This window comes from Phacochoerus africanus, chromosome 3 (genome assembly GCF_016906955.1).
Source record: "Phacochoerus africanus isolate WHEZ1 chromosome 3, ROS_Pafr_v1, whole genome shotgun sequence".
NCBI classification, from domain to species: domain Eukaryota; kingdom Metazoa; phylum Chordata; class Mammalia; order Artiodactyla; family Suidae; genus Phacochoerus; species Phacochoerus africanus.
The window spans coordinates 21356006-21371167 of NC_062546.1; the positions used below are offsets into that span (position 1 = coordinate 21356006).

At 52.1% G+C, this 15162-nt stretch overlaps 1 protein-coding gene across 2 annotated transcripts in view; it reads right to left on the reverse strand.

The window, feature by feature from the left end:
• Positions 1 to 15162, reverse strand: part of PPP1R16B (protein phosphatase 1 regulatory subunit 16B) — a 111616-nt gene that overhangs the window by 19672 nt on the left and 76782 nt on the right. For both annotated transcript variants that reach the window (XM_047771100.1, XM_047771101.1), the window contains exons 3-5: positions 8461 to 8531; positions 3865 to 4010; positions 1633 to 1736 (exon numbers count right to left, since the gene is read on the reverse strand). In XM_047771100.1, coding sequence (XP_047627056.1) covers positions 1633 to 1736; positions 3865 to 4010; positions 8461 to 8531 — 321 coding nt within the window. The remainder of the gene's footprint in view (positions 1 to 1632; positions 1737 to 3864; positions 4011 to 8460; positions 8532 to 15162) is intronic.

Sequence of the window (15162 nt, forward strand, 5' to 3'; positions counted from 1 at the left end):
CCTACTGCTCAAATACCCAGCTCCGTCTCAGCCTTTAGGTTCAGCCTGGATCCCCTCCCTGGACCGCTCTATCTGACCAGCTCTCTGTTAATTTCTTCCAATTCATCCACGGCTATGTGTGCAGCACCAGGCACAATCCTCAATGAAACATTATTGAATTACTGTATGCAGAACTTTTGAATGGAGAGCTGAAATAAATCAAGGTGGAGGGACCCAGAAACACATTTTTCTGAATCTTTGCCTAAAAATTTAAGTGTTCCTGGCAGCTACTAATGGTATTTAAGGAGAGAGAGTGATCTGCTCTGAAAAAAAAAAAAGGTCTATTAGATCAAGCATTCTTGGACAGAATTCAGGGGAGGTCTGTAAACTTGAGCAAAAGAATGACATGTTTCTTTTCATTAACTTTATGTGAAATAGAGCAGTTCCTTCTATTAGAATGTAGGCCAAATTCACAGTAGAATTGGCAATGCTGGGACTTTGTCACCAACAGAAACTGTAGGTATTTTCATATCACATTATCTTATTTCATGAATCAATAGTGTCCCCATTTTACACCTTTAAAAAAACTGGGGGAGCTGTACTTTGTAATCCTATGGCTTTGATAATGGCATTTAAAAATTATCATTCTGGGAGTTCCTGTTGTGGCTCAGTGGTAATGAACCAGACAAGTGTCCATGAGGATGCGGGTTGGATCCCTGGCCTCACTCAGTGGGTTAAGGATCCGATGTTGCTGTGAGCTGCACTATAGGTTGCTGACACGGCTCAGATCTGGTGTTGCTGTGGTCAGTAGCTGCAGCTCCGATTAGACCCCTAACCTGGGAACTTCCAAATACTGCAGGTGCAGCCCTAAAAAGCAAATATAATATATACACACACACACACATATATATTATCTGTATAAAATTCTGAGAAGGGGTCTACAGATTCATTAGATTGGCACAAAAACTGTTAGCAAGCTCTCCAAAAGGTGAATAGGGAGAGCTCCAGGACCAGGGAATGGACAGGCCAAATGCACGGTTCCTACAGCGACCTTGTGTTTCTCACACAAGGGCAGAGCCGGGGCAGCACCCTGGGCAGCGGTGGAAGGTCTTGAGATTTATTTCTCCAGCAGAGGCCCTTGCAGGTTTGTGTGCTGGGCCAGTGGGGGCCGGCAGGTCCCTGTGATTGCTACATTTGTTTGCTCTCTGAAGCTCATTTGTGAGCTGAGAACAGCCCACATCTTGTTTATCTTGGGCCCCTGGCAGCCCGCGTGGTGCCTGGCACGGAGCAGGCACTGTGAATGTTCTTGGTTTTCTATTATTTTCCCAAATGGGAAGATATCTGTACTGTGAACATTTGAATCGAATTGCCACAGCTGACGAAGAGACGGGGCCAGCTGAGGCCGCCTGTGTGTGTATGTGTGTGTGTGGGGGGTGACACAGATGAGAGCAGCACCCCCCTTTGGCACAGCACATCTCCCAGGGTTGGTCTGTGTCCTCATGGTAGCAATCACCATGGGGCCCCATCTAGTCCCCGAGCGTGGAGCCTGTGGCGGGCACGTCCCTAGGCTATGTGTTCACCTGCATGGGGTTGAGAGGTGCTCGCCACAGCCCTGCACGGAGCCCCCTTCACGGCGCGCTGCCCCGTCCTTACCCTGATATGCCATGCACGTCTCGATGACATCCAGCGTGGGCTCATCCTCGCAGAGGTCATAGGGCATATTCCCATCAGAGTTGACGGCGAGCAAGTCGGCCCCACTGCAGAGAGAGGGGTGGGGTCAGAGGCAGCTATGTGCGCCCAGGGTTGGTCTGGTCGCCTCTGCCGTCCAGCCTCTCACCCACACCCCACGGGGCACCCCAACACTCACAACCCACTGCGGCGCAGCCCAACAGGGATATTATCTCCAGGATCTCAGGGGTCCCAGGAGGGAAGGGGCCAAAAATCCCAGGAGAGCAGTCCCCCAGATATTCCCCAGCTTCCTGCTCTGTTGAAGCAGCAGGCAGGGGCTCAAGGACAGATGTCGAATGAGAAAACACAACGTTAACGCTTACCAGGCCATCTGCTTAGAGCCAGACTTGATCTCTAAGCCCTTTCCACACATCAAGTGATGTCATCCTCTAATAGTCTTCTTGATTGGGTATTATTGACCCCAGTACACTCAAGGGGAAACAAAGACTCAGATAGGTTCAGTCACTTGTCTGAGGTCACACAGCTAAGATGTGGGAGAGTCAAGACTCAGACCTGGCTCTTTTATGTGCCAGCTCTTTTCACTTCTCCCTGTCCTATTTCAAACCTGGCCTGCATGCGGAAACGTCCTTGGCTATCTCCCATCTCCTCCCCTAAGTCCCTGCCCCAAAGGCTGACCAGGACAGGAGCGGGACAGAATCTTGGGGCTCCGTGGCAGAATCTGCCTTTTGGGCTAGTGGTTCCCATGCATGGTCCTGGGACAACCTGCGACAACATTACCCAAGAATCCCTGAGATAAAAAATGCAGCTTCCTGGGCTCCACTCTAAACCTCCTGAAATAGTCTCTCAGGAAGTGGGGGTGAGGGCTACATAATTTAAACCCATGATTCTGGTACAGATCAGTGCTGGGGACCCACAGAACCAGGCTGGCTCCACTCCCTTTTCCTCTCGCACTATCACTGATTGGACTGCGGGCACCTGATGCTCCTGCAGATTCAGCCACACCCAGGTTCTCATCCGAGGTGAGAGTGTGGGCCACCTATCAGTCATTTGCCCTGACTGCCCTCCACTGTAACCTCTCCGAGCTCCTGTGTGCTCTTGGGCAAGTTAATCTACCTCTCTGAGCCAGGGCAGCATCTCTATCCCCCCACGAGTCCCTGCTGAGACATCTGCCAAAGGTCACCTGCCCTTGGCCACCATTCCCAAATGCCTGCACTCATGCTCTCTTTGGCCACCTGTGACCCCACCCCACTGGTGTCACTCTGTCTCAGCTCTGGCACTGAAATCACCTGATTTCCTGCCTGGTTCCTCAGGGCATCTCTGAGCACTCAGTGCCCAGCACAGGGCTTGGCCCAGCTCAGGTGCCCACTGATCATTAGATGAATTCAATTAAATACACTTGAAATTGTGTTTACAGGTCCTGAGAAGACTAGAAAAAATTTCAGGGTGGGAGAAGACAGTCAGAACTGTGTTGGGGAAAATGGCCTTATTGCTGGGAAAGACATTGCCATGTGGTGGTTCCCAAAGCAGGTTCTGCCCCAAAGAAAAGCATGTGGACAGGATTGGGGGTGGGGTGGGGCAGGGCCAGGGAAGTAGGCTTGCTTCTTTTTAATAGCAAGAAAAACAAAGATGGACAAAACACACAAGCATGGGGCACCTGAATAGACGCCTGGGGACAAAAAAGGAAAAGGGACTGAGAAAAAGAGAATCATCCCAATACAACGCCAAAGACACTACAAGAAAACTACAGACCAGTATCCCTTATGGACACTGATGAAAAATCCTCAAGAAAATACTAGCAAACCAAATGCAGCGACATTTCAGAAGGATTCTACACCATGGCCAAGTGGGATTTATTCCTATAATGCAAGGGTGGTACATTTTATGTTAAGTGTATTTTACCGTAATAACATTGGGAGAAAAAAAGAGAATGAAAGGAGAAAGAGAAAAAAATTAAGAGAGACCCAGAGTAAAAAAAGGCAGTGAGACCAAGGAGGAAAGACAAGACAAAGGTAGAGAGAAAAGGAGAGAGAAAGAGTGGAAAGGGAACGTGGAGAGGAAGAGGAAGAGTGACAGGCACCAAAGAAGACAGAAAAAAAGAGAGAAAAGATGAAAAGATGAAAGTTAAAAAAAAACAAAAACCTGAAAAAAAAAGGCAACAGGCAGAGGGAAGGCTGTGGTTGAGAGAGGGGCACGTACTACTGAACGAGGATCTTCACCAGGTTGATGTGGCCGCAGGTGGCCGCGGCATGCAGGGGCGTCCACAGCTCGTTGTCCTTGGCATTCACGTTGGCCCCATGGGAAAGGAGCAACTTGACAATTTCCTCGAAGTTGTCGATGCAGCACTGCAAGGGGGACACCGGCAGGGTCAGCTCGGGGCAGCGCCCCAGGTCAGGATAAGGATACACCAAGTTCCCCTGGCGAGGCCACGAGAAGGGCAGGGGAGCCAAACTGCCCTCATTTGAATCCAGGTCCATTACATATATGCTGTGTGGTCTTGGGCAGGCCACTTAAGCATTCTAAGCATGTTTCCTTGTAAGTGAATAATATACAAGATAAAACTATAATGACGATCTAAAAATAAAGTCAGCTCTCAGATGCTTTGCACATGATGGTGGAACAGGACAAAATTTGGAATGAAGCTTTAAAACATTTTCTTTTTGGAGTTCCCATCGTGGCGCAGTGGTTAATGAATCCGACTAGGAACCATGAGGTTGCGGGTTCGATCCCTGGCCTTGCTCGGTGGGTTAAGGATCCGGAGTTGCCGTGAGCTGTGATGCAGGTTGCAGACGCGGCTTGGATCCCGAGTTGCTGTGGCTCTGGCGTAGGCCAGTGACTACAGCTCCAATTCGACCCCTAGCCTGGGAACCTCCATATGCTGTGGGAAGCGGCCCTTGAAAAGGTAAAAAAAAAAAAAAAAAAAGACAATAAATAAATAAATAAAACATTTTCTTTTTAATGCCAGAAGGCTTTCTTCAAACAAACTGAACTGAGAATGCTCCCTTAGGTAACTAACAATAAATTCAAGCAGGGCTGCTTGGGCTGAAGCAGGGCTGCGTGTTGGTGGGGGTGAGGATGAGGGTACCGGGGAGAGATCCCCTTACTAAAAGTGGCTTCCTAGGTCATAGCTTGAAACATCAGACTGAGGAATTTCTGACCCAGAAGCTAGTTCTTGGGGAAGTCTCAAGGAACCAAGCCTTCCCTAAAGAAGCCAGCTCCATCCGAGGGCTTTCGGGGTTCTTGATACCGTCTCTGTGAGGACACAGCCAGGTTTGTTCTCCTCTCTGTTCCCACATGGCTCAGCCCCAGGGAGAAGGCAGCCCCCCAGGGAGACACAGGGCTCTGACAGCCATCAGAGCCCCTGAACTCCAGGGATAGAGAGGCCACAACTCAGAGCCAGGAGCAGGAAGAGGCCAGGACAGAGGAAAAAGAAGAGAGGGGACCACTTTACAGACTGCAGGATGCATCCCAGGGGACCTCTAGAGAAGCCAGCAGGTGATAAAGTAGGGAACCTGTGCTCAGCACTGCCCATCCAGGCAAGGGCTTAGCCCTCAGTGCAATGGGAGATGTTGCAAAATTATACTCAAAGGAGCAGCACAATCAGATTTGCTTTTTAAAAAATCCCTCCTCCAGTGGCATGTGGAGAACAGATTATGATTGCACGCTTTGCGGGGGGGAGAGGCATGGTGGGGAGCTATGTTGAAATCACCCATTTAAAAGATGATGGTGGCCCAGCCTACAGAAGTGACGTGGGGAGAAGTGACTGGACACCAGCAAAAGGAGTGGGGGCACCTATGGGGTGGGTGTGGGGATGGGGATGGGGCAGCACCAGGGGTCAATGCCAGAAGGACATATGGAAAAGGACCAGCGTTTGCACTGATAGTGCCAGAGACCGAGGTTCTCTTTCTGCACAAGCCGATCTGGGGTTGGCTGGGTCTGGGGGCATCTCTCCTGGCAGGGGGAGCACAGGTGATCCAGTGGAGCAGAGCTGCTTCAGGTGGCTGGGAAAACCATGCCACTGTAGTGGCATAGGACAGCCATCAGAGGGCGCCAAAGGCACCAGAGTGAGGCCGCAGGGCAAGGCAAGCTCCCCAGGCCGTCACTGGGAGATGGTTTGGGATGGCTCTGTCCATAAAGGAGAAGCAACACAACCCCTGGAATCAGAGTACAGGAGGCAAGAGATCCCTGAAGGGCTGCAGAAAACACGAGGATAGGCAGGGTGGTGCGCAGGTGGTGATTATGCACCCAGAATTGCAGGCCAGTGAGAAGGATGCCAAGGGGCTGGGCCAGTCTACATCCGGGAAACGGGGCCTGAGCAAGGGTTGGGAGCTGGGTGCGGGAGTGTCATGGGGGGTGGTCTGTGGCGGACTGGGCAGGCTTCTTCTCCTGCATCCCCCAAGGGAGGCACCTGGCATTGGATGACTCCTCCTGCCCCTTCGTTTCCCATGTCCAGTCAATCACCGGGTATGGAGTCCATCTCCCGAATCCTGTCCCCACCCACTCTGCCCCGACTGAGGTGTCATCATCTCTCTCTGCCTCCCCACCATGCCCCTTCCACACTCCCTCAGCCAGAGAGAGCTGCCCCATTAATCCGGCCCTGCTGCGCTCTGTTTACAAACCTCTGCAGGCTCCCTATGGCCAAGAGGAGAAAATCCACAGAAAGCTCTTCCTCCTGTGCTCCTTTGTTGTGTTGGAGCCATAGTGATGATGACAATGACAACAATAACAACAGCTCCATTGTCAGTAATAATAGCTAATGCTTTTTGAGGAGTTACTAAGGTCATGCACCCTGCTAACCTTTGGCCATACCTTGCCTTATTTAATCCTCAGAATAACACTTCCAGGGCTCCATAGCTAGGTTGAACTGGAGGCTACTGTCTGGACAGTGTGTCGGTGCACAGAACATTCCCTCATCATAAAGGTTCTACTGGATAGTGCTGCCCTGAACCTGTTTCCTGAGCTGTAAAATGGGAATAATAACATTTCAAAGGGTTGTTGTAACGATCAACCCTCATTTCACATAAGAAGTGAGTATGTGGCAATATTCTTTTTTTTTTTTCAGCCACACCTGCGGCATATGGAAGTTCCCGGGCTAAGGGTCAAATGAGAGCTGCAGCTGCCGACCTAGCCACAGCCATGGCAATGCAGGATCCGAGCCGTGTCTTTGACCTACACCACGGCTCATGGCAACACTGCATCCTTAACTCACTGAGCCAGGCCAGAGATTGAACCTGAGTCCTTGCAGACTCTATGTCAGATTCTTAACCCACTGAGCCACAGTGGAAACTTCAAATTTTAATAATAATAATAATAATATATATTTATCCGGTGTCAAATGATGCTTATAGGGATTTTAATGCAGTCAAATGCTCTACCACTGAGGTATACACCATTTAATGTGTGTTTATTTAATCTTCACAACAACCCAGTGAGATAGGTACTTGTTATTCCTCTTTACAGATGGAGAAAGTGAGGCGCTGGGGGTTTAAATAACTTGCCTGAGGTCACAGAGCTAGAATTTGTGGGTGCATGAAGCCCTATGAGACAGGAAGAGAAGCCAAGAGGACACACAGGAGCCCCAGATTGATGGCTGAGGGTGGAGACATGCCCCTGAGGCTGATGGGAGGGCAGCGGTCAGTCTCTGTCCACCCTTCCTGCTGTAAGAGGAGACGGAGAGGCTCTCGCCAGCCCAGGGTTCCAGGGTGCATTCAAGTCTTCCTGCTCAGAAACGTGGGCCAGGGCAAGAGAGGTTCAATGTGTTCACTCATTAACGCAGCACGCATATATTGAGCACCTACTGCATGCCAGCATGGGGAGCAATGCAGATACACTGATGAGTAAGAGACATGGGCTTTGCCCTTGTGCAGTACAGTCTGGGTAAAGGAGACAAACCTTAAATGATCATGCTCAGGATTCAAATGGCAAAGGGGTGGTCAGAAGAAAGGGCGCGGGTTTAACAGCACAGCTCTCAGGCTCTTGCCGTGCATACCCCCGAGCGCAGTGTGAAGTGTGATGGGCAGCAGCACAGTGCGTGCCAGGAACAGAGAAGTCAAGTAGCTGGAGGGCAGGCAGCTGGGCTGGGCAGGGGCAGGGGGCCTCCTCACTGCCAGCGCTACGGGAGGACACCGGAGCGCTTTGAGAAACATCAGCAGATGTTAAGCATCCCTGTGGCCACTGCCTGGAGAATGAATCACAGCAGGGCCCTGAGTGCTGGGGACCAGGAGTTAGGGGGCTGTTGCAGCATCCAAGTGAGAGATGACAGCCAGCCCAGCCCCTCCCTAGCTAAGAGGGCCTGAGCCGATCTCGCTACCCAAAAAAGGATGTGTTTTCTGGTAGCATGTGGTTCCTGACCAGAGTTTATGGCTGGTGACCTTAGATGGGTCACATAACCCTCCCACCCCCTCTGTCAATCACTTTTGTCACGGGGGTGGATGGATGCCTTGGTGGGTGTGAACAAACGTGCCTCGTAAACTGTCAAGCTCCAAACAAACTTGCTTTGTTTGTCAACGCCTTTGCCGGGCAGTAAGGATGCAGGGGACAAAGGCTCCCTGTCCTCGGAGGCTGTGTGTGTGCCGCATGCACGTGGGCACAGGGTTCTGTGGGTGTGTCTGTAACAGACACGCTCATCTCCAAGCGGACAAGAGCCTTTCAGATGGGGCAGCTGTGGCTCCCCTCCCCAGGGTTCTGGGCGGGGGGTGGGGGGGGGTGGGGGGGTGGGGATGCAGGCAGATGGGGCACCTGACCAGGTGGGGAGCAGGGAGCAGGGAGCTGGGGCCGCAGTGAGCCCAGCCTTACCTGGTGCAGGGCTGTGAGTCCATCCTCGTTGCACAAGTCAGGGCTGACCTTATTCTTCAGGAAGTAACGCACTGCAACAGAGGGGACAGGAGTGAGTGTCCCCAAGTCAGGTAAGACCTCCTCTCTCGCAGGTCCTGGCAGTGGCAGTCTTATTTACTCCTTACATCACAGGTGAGAGGTAAGTAGCAACACCCGCCCATTTCACAGAGGAGGAAACTGAGGCACAGAACACAGGTCTCTGGTCCAGGATTTGCAAGAGGTGGATAGCGCTTCCTGCCTTATTCTGCATAATAAAAATAGGAGCTAGAGGTTATCGAGCACTTTGTGCGTGCCAGGCACAGAGTGAAGTGATTTCCATTTCTTGCCCACAGGAAGCACATTTTAGTCATTGAAAGCATACACTTGGTGTCCAATGCCTGGGTTCCAATTTGAGTGCCACTCTTTTATTATTTTTATTATTATTGTTTTGGATATTCCAGATCCTTTGCATTTCCATTTAAACTTTATTTTGCTTTCGGCCATGTCTGCAGGCCTGGGGTTGAATCCGTGCCACAGCAACGACCCGAGCTACAGCAGTGACAATGCTGGATCTTTAACCTGCTGAGCCAGCAGGGAACTCCTTGGAGTGCCATTCTTATTAGCTGTGCAACCTCAGTCAAGACCACTCCCTCTCTGTGCCTCAGTTTTCTATCCTTTAAAATGGGGTGATGTTATACCTATCTCACGGGGGCATCATGTAGAATACTTGAGCTGAGCTGTGGCAGGGGCTTAGCATGGCATCTGGCACATGGTTTGGACATCAGCTCTTATTATGGAGGCAGTTATTATTTTTATTAACTCTGCAGGCCCCTGCACCAGATGATAGCCCACCCATGGGTGCCAAATGCCCCTAACTGAGCCTCGAGGTAGGGGGCAGCCTTGACTGGCCCCCACCCCTACATTTGTCCAGTCTGTGTGTGTGTCTGTGTGTCTGTGTGCATGTGCACATATGTGTGTATGTTTTCAGGGATGAGGAGGCACAGGGAGGTGGGGGCAGAGGGAGGCCAAAGTGAACTCCATCCATAGCCTCAAATCCCTCTCGCCAAGGACCGCCCCCCCACTTTCCAGTGGGATCCACCCTTCTTCTCCATCCACCCAGACCCATCAAGCTGGAATTCGCACCCTGAACCCAAGTGCAAAGGAAAGATGGAGGGTCAGCATGCACTTCCTGGTACTGCATCAATTGTATCAACAGACTCAAGTCCATCTGCTCAGAAACTTGGGCCAAGGGACAGGGAGGCTTTAGCACTTTTATTCATTAAGTTAGCATGCACGTATTAAGCACCTGCTGTAGGCCAGCATGGGAAACAGTGCTGGGATACACCAATGAGCAAGAGACATGGGTTCTGCCCTCATGCGGCTCAGAGTTTAGGTAGTGGGAGGTACGTCAAATGAACTAACTCACCAGCCCTGCAGGCTCCTCGCCAGTGGGCAGCGGCATGGCCTCCAAGATTTAGGATGCCATCTCTGGCCAGCCTCCAGCTACACCTCTTCCATGGGGTAAGGTGCCCATGGGCCCAGTGGGATGAGCCCACTGCAGTCCTTGGTTCCCCTTCTGACCCATCTCACCCTTCCCTTTTCAAATGGCTCCAAGCCTGAATGTGTGGCCTGCACAGATCTCTTCCCCAGATCCAGCTTCCCAAGGGTGGACCATGCAGCGGTGCACCTCTAGGCTAAAGGGGTGACTGGGGTGGCTGCTCACAGAGCCAATGGAGAAGCTTGGATACACAAGCCGGCTTGGGTGTGAGGCCCTCGGGATGCTCAGGAAGCCAGGGATGGAGGCCTGGGTCCTGCAAATGGGAGGACAGGCTGGTCCTGGCCCTCTGAGCCCACTCCCTTTCCTACCCAGGGAGGCCGAAGTCCACTTCCCCTAATGCCCACTGCGGGCCCTCTCTCTGCACTGCCGCTCCCCACCCACCCAGTGGGGCAGGACCAAGGTGGCTTCCTTGTTGATTTCCCTCTGCTGCATGTGGGGGGCGAACTCGAGGGTATCGTGAAGGGCAGCGCGAAGGCCATCCATTCTGCAGGCTGAACACCACTCAGAGAGCCCAGGTGGTGCCAGGGGAGAAGACAAGGGCTCAGGGGCAGTGGGGATGGGGGTGACCCCCCAGCTTCATCCTGATCACTCCCAACTTCCGGATCCATAGCCCCAGGGGCCCCCTTGGCTTGAGTGTAAACGGAGGCCCCTGTGGAGGGGGGCCGAGGCCTCCACGCAGCCTCCTGGCAAGAGGAGACATCTCCAGCAGACCTGCCCTACATGCGTTCCTTGCTGCGGGTGGTCAGAGCGATGAGAGTTTAAATGGGATACGGTCGGGTCCTCTGGAGCCACCCTGTCCAATGTGGAACCACCAGCCACGACTGGCTCTTATGGCTTTTCAAATGTCAACTCATGAAAATTCAAAATTCACTTCCTCAGTCACTCTGGCTACATTTCAAGTGCTCAGCAGCCACATGTGGGGACCATATTAGAAAGTGCAGAAATAGAACGTTTCCGTCTTCACAGAAAGTGCTATTGGACAGCGCGGCTTTGGGGCATTCTGCATGGAAATGAGCGCCACCACCAGCGGCTGAAACCCTTCTATGGCTCCCCCTCGCTCTGGGAACAAAGTCCAAAGTCCTTACTACGGGTACAGAAGGTCTGTACGACGTGTGCCCTGCCTGCAGGCCTCCATCCTGCACAATTCCAGGGGGTACCACTCCCATGGTGGTCTATGAGACTGGTACCCCCGGGGCAGGGCAGCACACAACCTCCCTAGCTGTATACAGTGCTCCTAACCTACCTACCTCTCGGTCTCATTTCTCTTATTTATTTATTTATTTTTGGCTGCACCCACAGCATGTGGAAGTCCCCAGGCCAGGGATCGAACCCACGCCACAGCAGTAACCAGACCCACAGCAGTGACTCAGATCCTTAAACTACTGGGCCACCCCAGGGAACTCCTCCAGTCTCATTTCTTAAACTCCAAATATCTTCCACAACGATCTTTTTTCAGCTGCGGAATCACTATACTTTCCTTTGGCCACTGAGCTTTTGCATAGCCTGTTCCTAATGCCTGAAAGACTCAGTCACCTATTTATTCATGCATGCATGCATGCATGCATGCATCCATCCACCCTCAGCCATGCATCCATCCACTTATCCACCCACCGCCCACCATCCATCCACCTCTAACACACACGCATACATGCGTGCAAGCGCGCACACACACACACACACACACCCATCTCACTCCTCATCCTTCACATCTCAGCTCAAACTCCCCAGACCCCCCCTGTTCTGCGTGCTCACAGCTTCTATACATCTCATTTATAGTCTTATAACAGCCATAGTTCCATAACTGTTAGGGTAATCATTATGGGCTTGGGGTCTGTCTGCTGTAGGGCAGGACAGTGACCTGGCACTTATTGCTCTTTCCTTAAGGTCTGGCACACGGTAAATCCTCAACCATCCTTCCAGGGCCCCAACCTAATTGGCAGCCCCCAGCTCAGCCCAAGGACACAGCCTCTCCATCTCCTACCAAAGCAAGCCACCCTGTAGTGCTGCCCCGGATGGCTCCCGTCTGGAGTATCCAGTATCCTACCAGGAGGACTTGCTAGCTGGTCTCAGCTTCAGGGACACGTGAGAAGATGATGGCAAAGCCACTGGTCACTGAGGTCCAGCCTGTCCACAAGCCAGTGGAGGTGTTCTGGGCCTGACAGCTGGACTTTGGGAGACTAGAAGTGACCATTATGTCCCTGTGTGGGATGGGCTTCTCACTCACATGATGTCCTACTCACATAAGGCCAAGGTTCAAATCCTCTGGGAGGGGTAGTGGACCAAGCTTCCTGTCCAGGAGACACTCTTTGAGGCAGAAATGAAGAGTCAGCTGCCAAAATCAGCCTTTGTGTGCAGTAATTATTGGGGTGTTCGCCATGCGTTGCGGGAGCCTAAGACATGTAATTACTCCAGTGTCGGGCAGTTATTTTCAGCCCAAGAGGTGGGACAAGTCATTCTCATCTCTAAGGAGCCCTTAATAGTCATGAGGCAAGGCCTCGTCCATGGTTGTGCTTGGTGCATTAGCCGGGAGCCTGGCTCTGCACACAACTCATTGGAGCAAAGACCTCGCAACCCAGTACACGGCCAGTCTTTCCTCCTGCCCCTGTGATTGATTTATTCTTCTATCTACAGTGCCTTTTTTTTTTTTTTTCCCTTAGGGCTGCATCTGTGGCATATGGAAGTTCCCAGGCTAGGGTCCAAATCAGAGTTGCCGTTGCCAGCCTATGGCACAACCACAGCTATACCACATCTGAGCCATATCTGTGACCTACACTGCAGCTTGCAGCACCAGATCCTTAACCTACTGAGCCAGGCAAGGGATCTAACCCTACATCCTCATGGATACTAGTTGGCTTCTTAACCCAGTGAGCCGCAATGGGAACTTCGCCGCTATCTTTTTTTTTTTTTTTTTTGGCTATACCTGCAGCATGCAAAAGTTCCCAGGCCAGGGATTGAACTGGTGCCACAGCAGCACCCAGAGCCACTGCAGTAACAATGCCATATCCTTAACTTGCTGTGTCACAAGGGAACTCCTCAACAGTGTCTTCTTACTAAGGCTATTGTTTGTGCCCAGGTCCATGCAGAACCACTTTCTTTCATGGGTTCATGTCTAATTATTCCTTTTATAAAGAAGACGAGACAGAGGGTCAGAGAAGTGCAGCTCACAGCCACAGGAGACCAAGTGGAGGAGAGCAGACTGTCCTATTTCTAAGCCCAGACTGTTGGTCACAGGGCTGCCCTGCTCTGCCCCTGAGGCCGGGAATGGGGACCGGCATTGCTGGAGTGAGCAGACCTGGGCTGAGAGCTGGGCATGGGGAGAAGGGGACAGAATGGACAGAGTGACCTCTGCTCTGAAAGCATCAGAGGCCCTTGGGTCCCAGGCCAAGCCTCTTCTTGCAGTCAGAAGGGCACAGGGATCCACAACCAGGACAGAAGAAACATGGCAGTCCCAGGGGTGGGGGCAGTTAGACATCTCAAGGGCCAAACTAGGGAGTTTCCTGGTGACCTAGTGGTTAAGACTTGGCACTTTCACCACTGCGGCCCAAGTTCAGTGCCTGGTCTGGGAATTGAGATCCCATATCAAACTGCTGCATATCGCAGCCAAAAAAAAAAAAAAAAAAAAATCAAGGGCCAAATTAAACATAAATTTACCTCCTCTCACTCCGTACTTAAAACCCTCTCTGGCTCCGCATTGCTCTTAGAATTGAGTACGAAATCCTGCCCTGGCCTTCACTGGGGTCAGCAAACTATGGCCCAGGGGCCATATCTGGCAGGCAGCCTCGTTCCATAATTAAATTTCTTGGAACACATCCACACGCATTCATTTACATTGCCTGGGACTGCTTTTACCTTACAACACCAGGGTTGAGTAGTTACAGCAGAGACGGATGGCCCTCACAGCCTAAAACCTTTACTATCTGGCCCTTTACAGAAAAGATTTTGATGACCTTGGCCTTCACAGTCCTGTATAGTGTGGTTCCGCCTACCACCTTGCACAGTTCCAGGGAGCACTGTTCCCAGCAGAGTCTACAGGAATGGCTTGCCCTGGAGTTGTGCAGTGTGCAGCCTGCTCAACCGCACCCAGCCATCGCTAGCTCTCCAGGTGCTTCTCTGGCTCTCTGAGTACCTTGCACAATGGAGGCAGCTGGCCTGGAGGCATCTAAAGAGTTGGCTGAGGCTCAGGGAGGACAAAGACAGGAAGGGTACGCTCCCCTCTCCAGCTGGGCATATCCACTGTTTCTCCTGGTTGCCTGTCCTCAGGTCTGCTCCCTGTCCCCAAAGCCCCAATACCAGACGTGCCGTTCAATTTGTCCGAGTGACCCATCTGTCCACACATACTTGTTTAGCTGTGGCTTCAGACAAGTTATTCCTCCTCTCTGTGCCTTGGTGTCCTCATCTGTAAAATGGGGATCAGAACAGCATCTCCTTTGTGGGGAGGCTGTGAGGATTAAGTAAGACAGTGCCTGAGAACTACTACTATCATTGATATTAAAAAATAAAAAACGACCACTCTGCTCCTGCCGGGTCCTGCCCTGTGCTGGGCACTAGAGACATAGCCATGGATACCTTGCATTTCTCAAGAGCGCTCGACCTGGTCGTAAAACACAGAGGGCACCTCTCTACAGGCAGCTCTAAGCATCTGCAGGTTCAAGGACCACACTGAGGCCACAGCCAATGCCCCCACCGACCCCCATACAGGCAAGACCCCACTGAGATGGCAAAGAAGTGGCTCCCGCCCTCCCCGCATGTATTCCTGCTCCTGGCGCCAACCCTGTTGCTCCGCCCACACCTCCCTGGCAATCTGGTTGGAATCTGGTCCAAGCAGGGCCATCTGCTCCCCTCCATCTCCAGCTGTAGCGAGTGAGGCTGAACCAGCCCCTCTTGGCAGGAAGCTGGTGGCGGCCTTCATGGGAAGAAGTCACTGCTGACAAGCTTGTGTTTTCTTTGCCACCTGACTCCCTCTGCCCCATGGCCCCACACAGCACACTGCCTGACCTCGGCGTCTCAGGGACGGGCACCCACAGGTGTGGGGCCTGCTCCTGCCTTGAGGAAGTGGGGACAGCAAGGCAGAGGTGTCTGCCCACTGGTGGTGAATCCTGACAATCTACATCTGCTGGGGGCGCCCT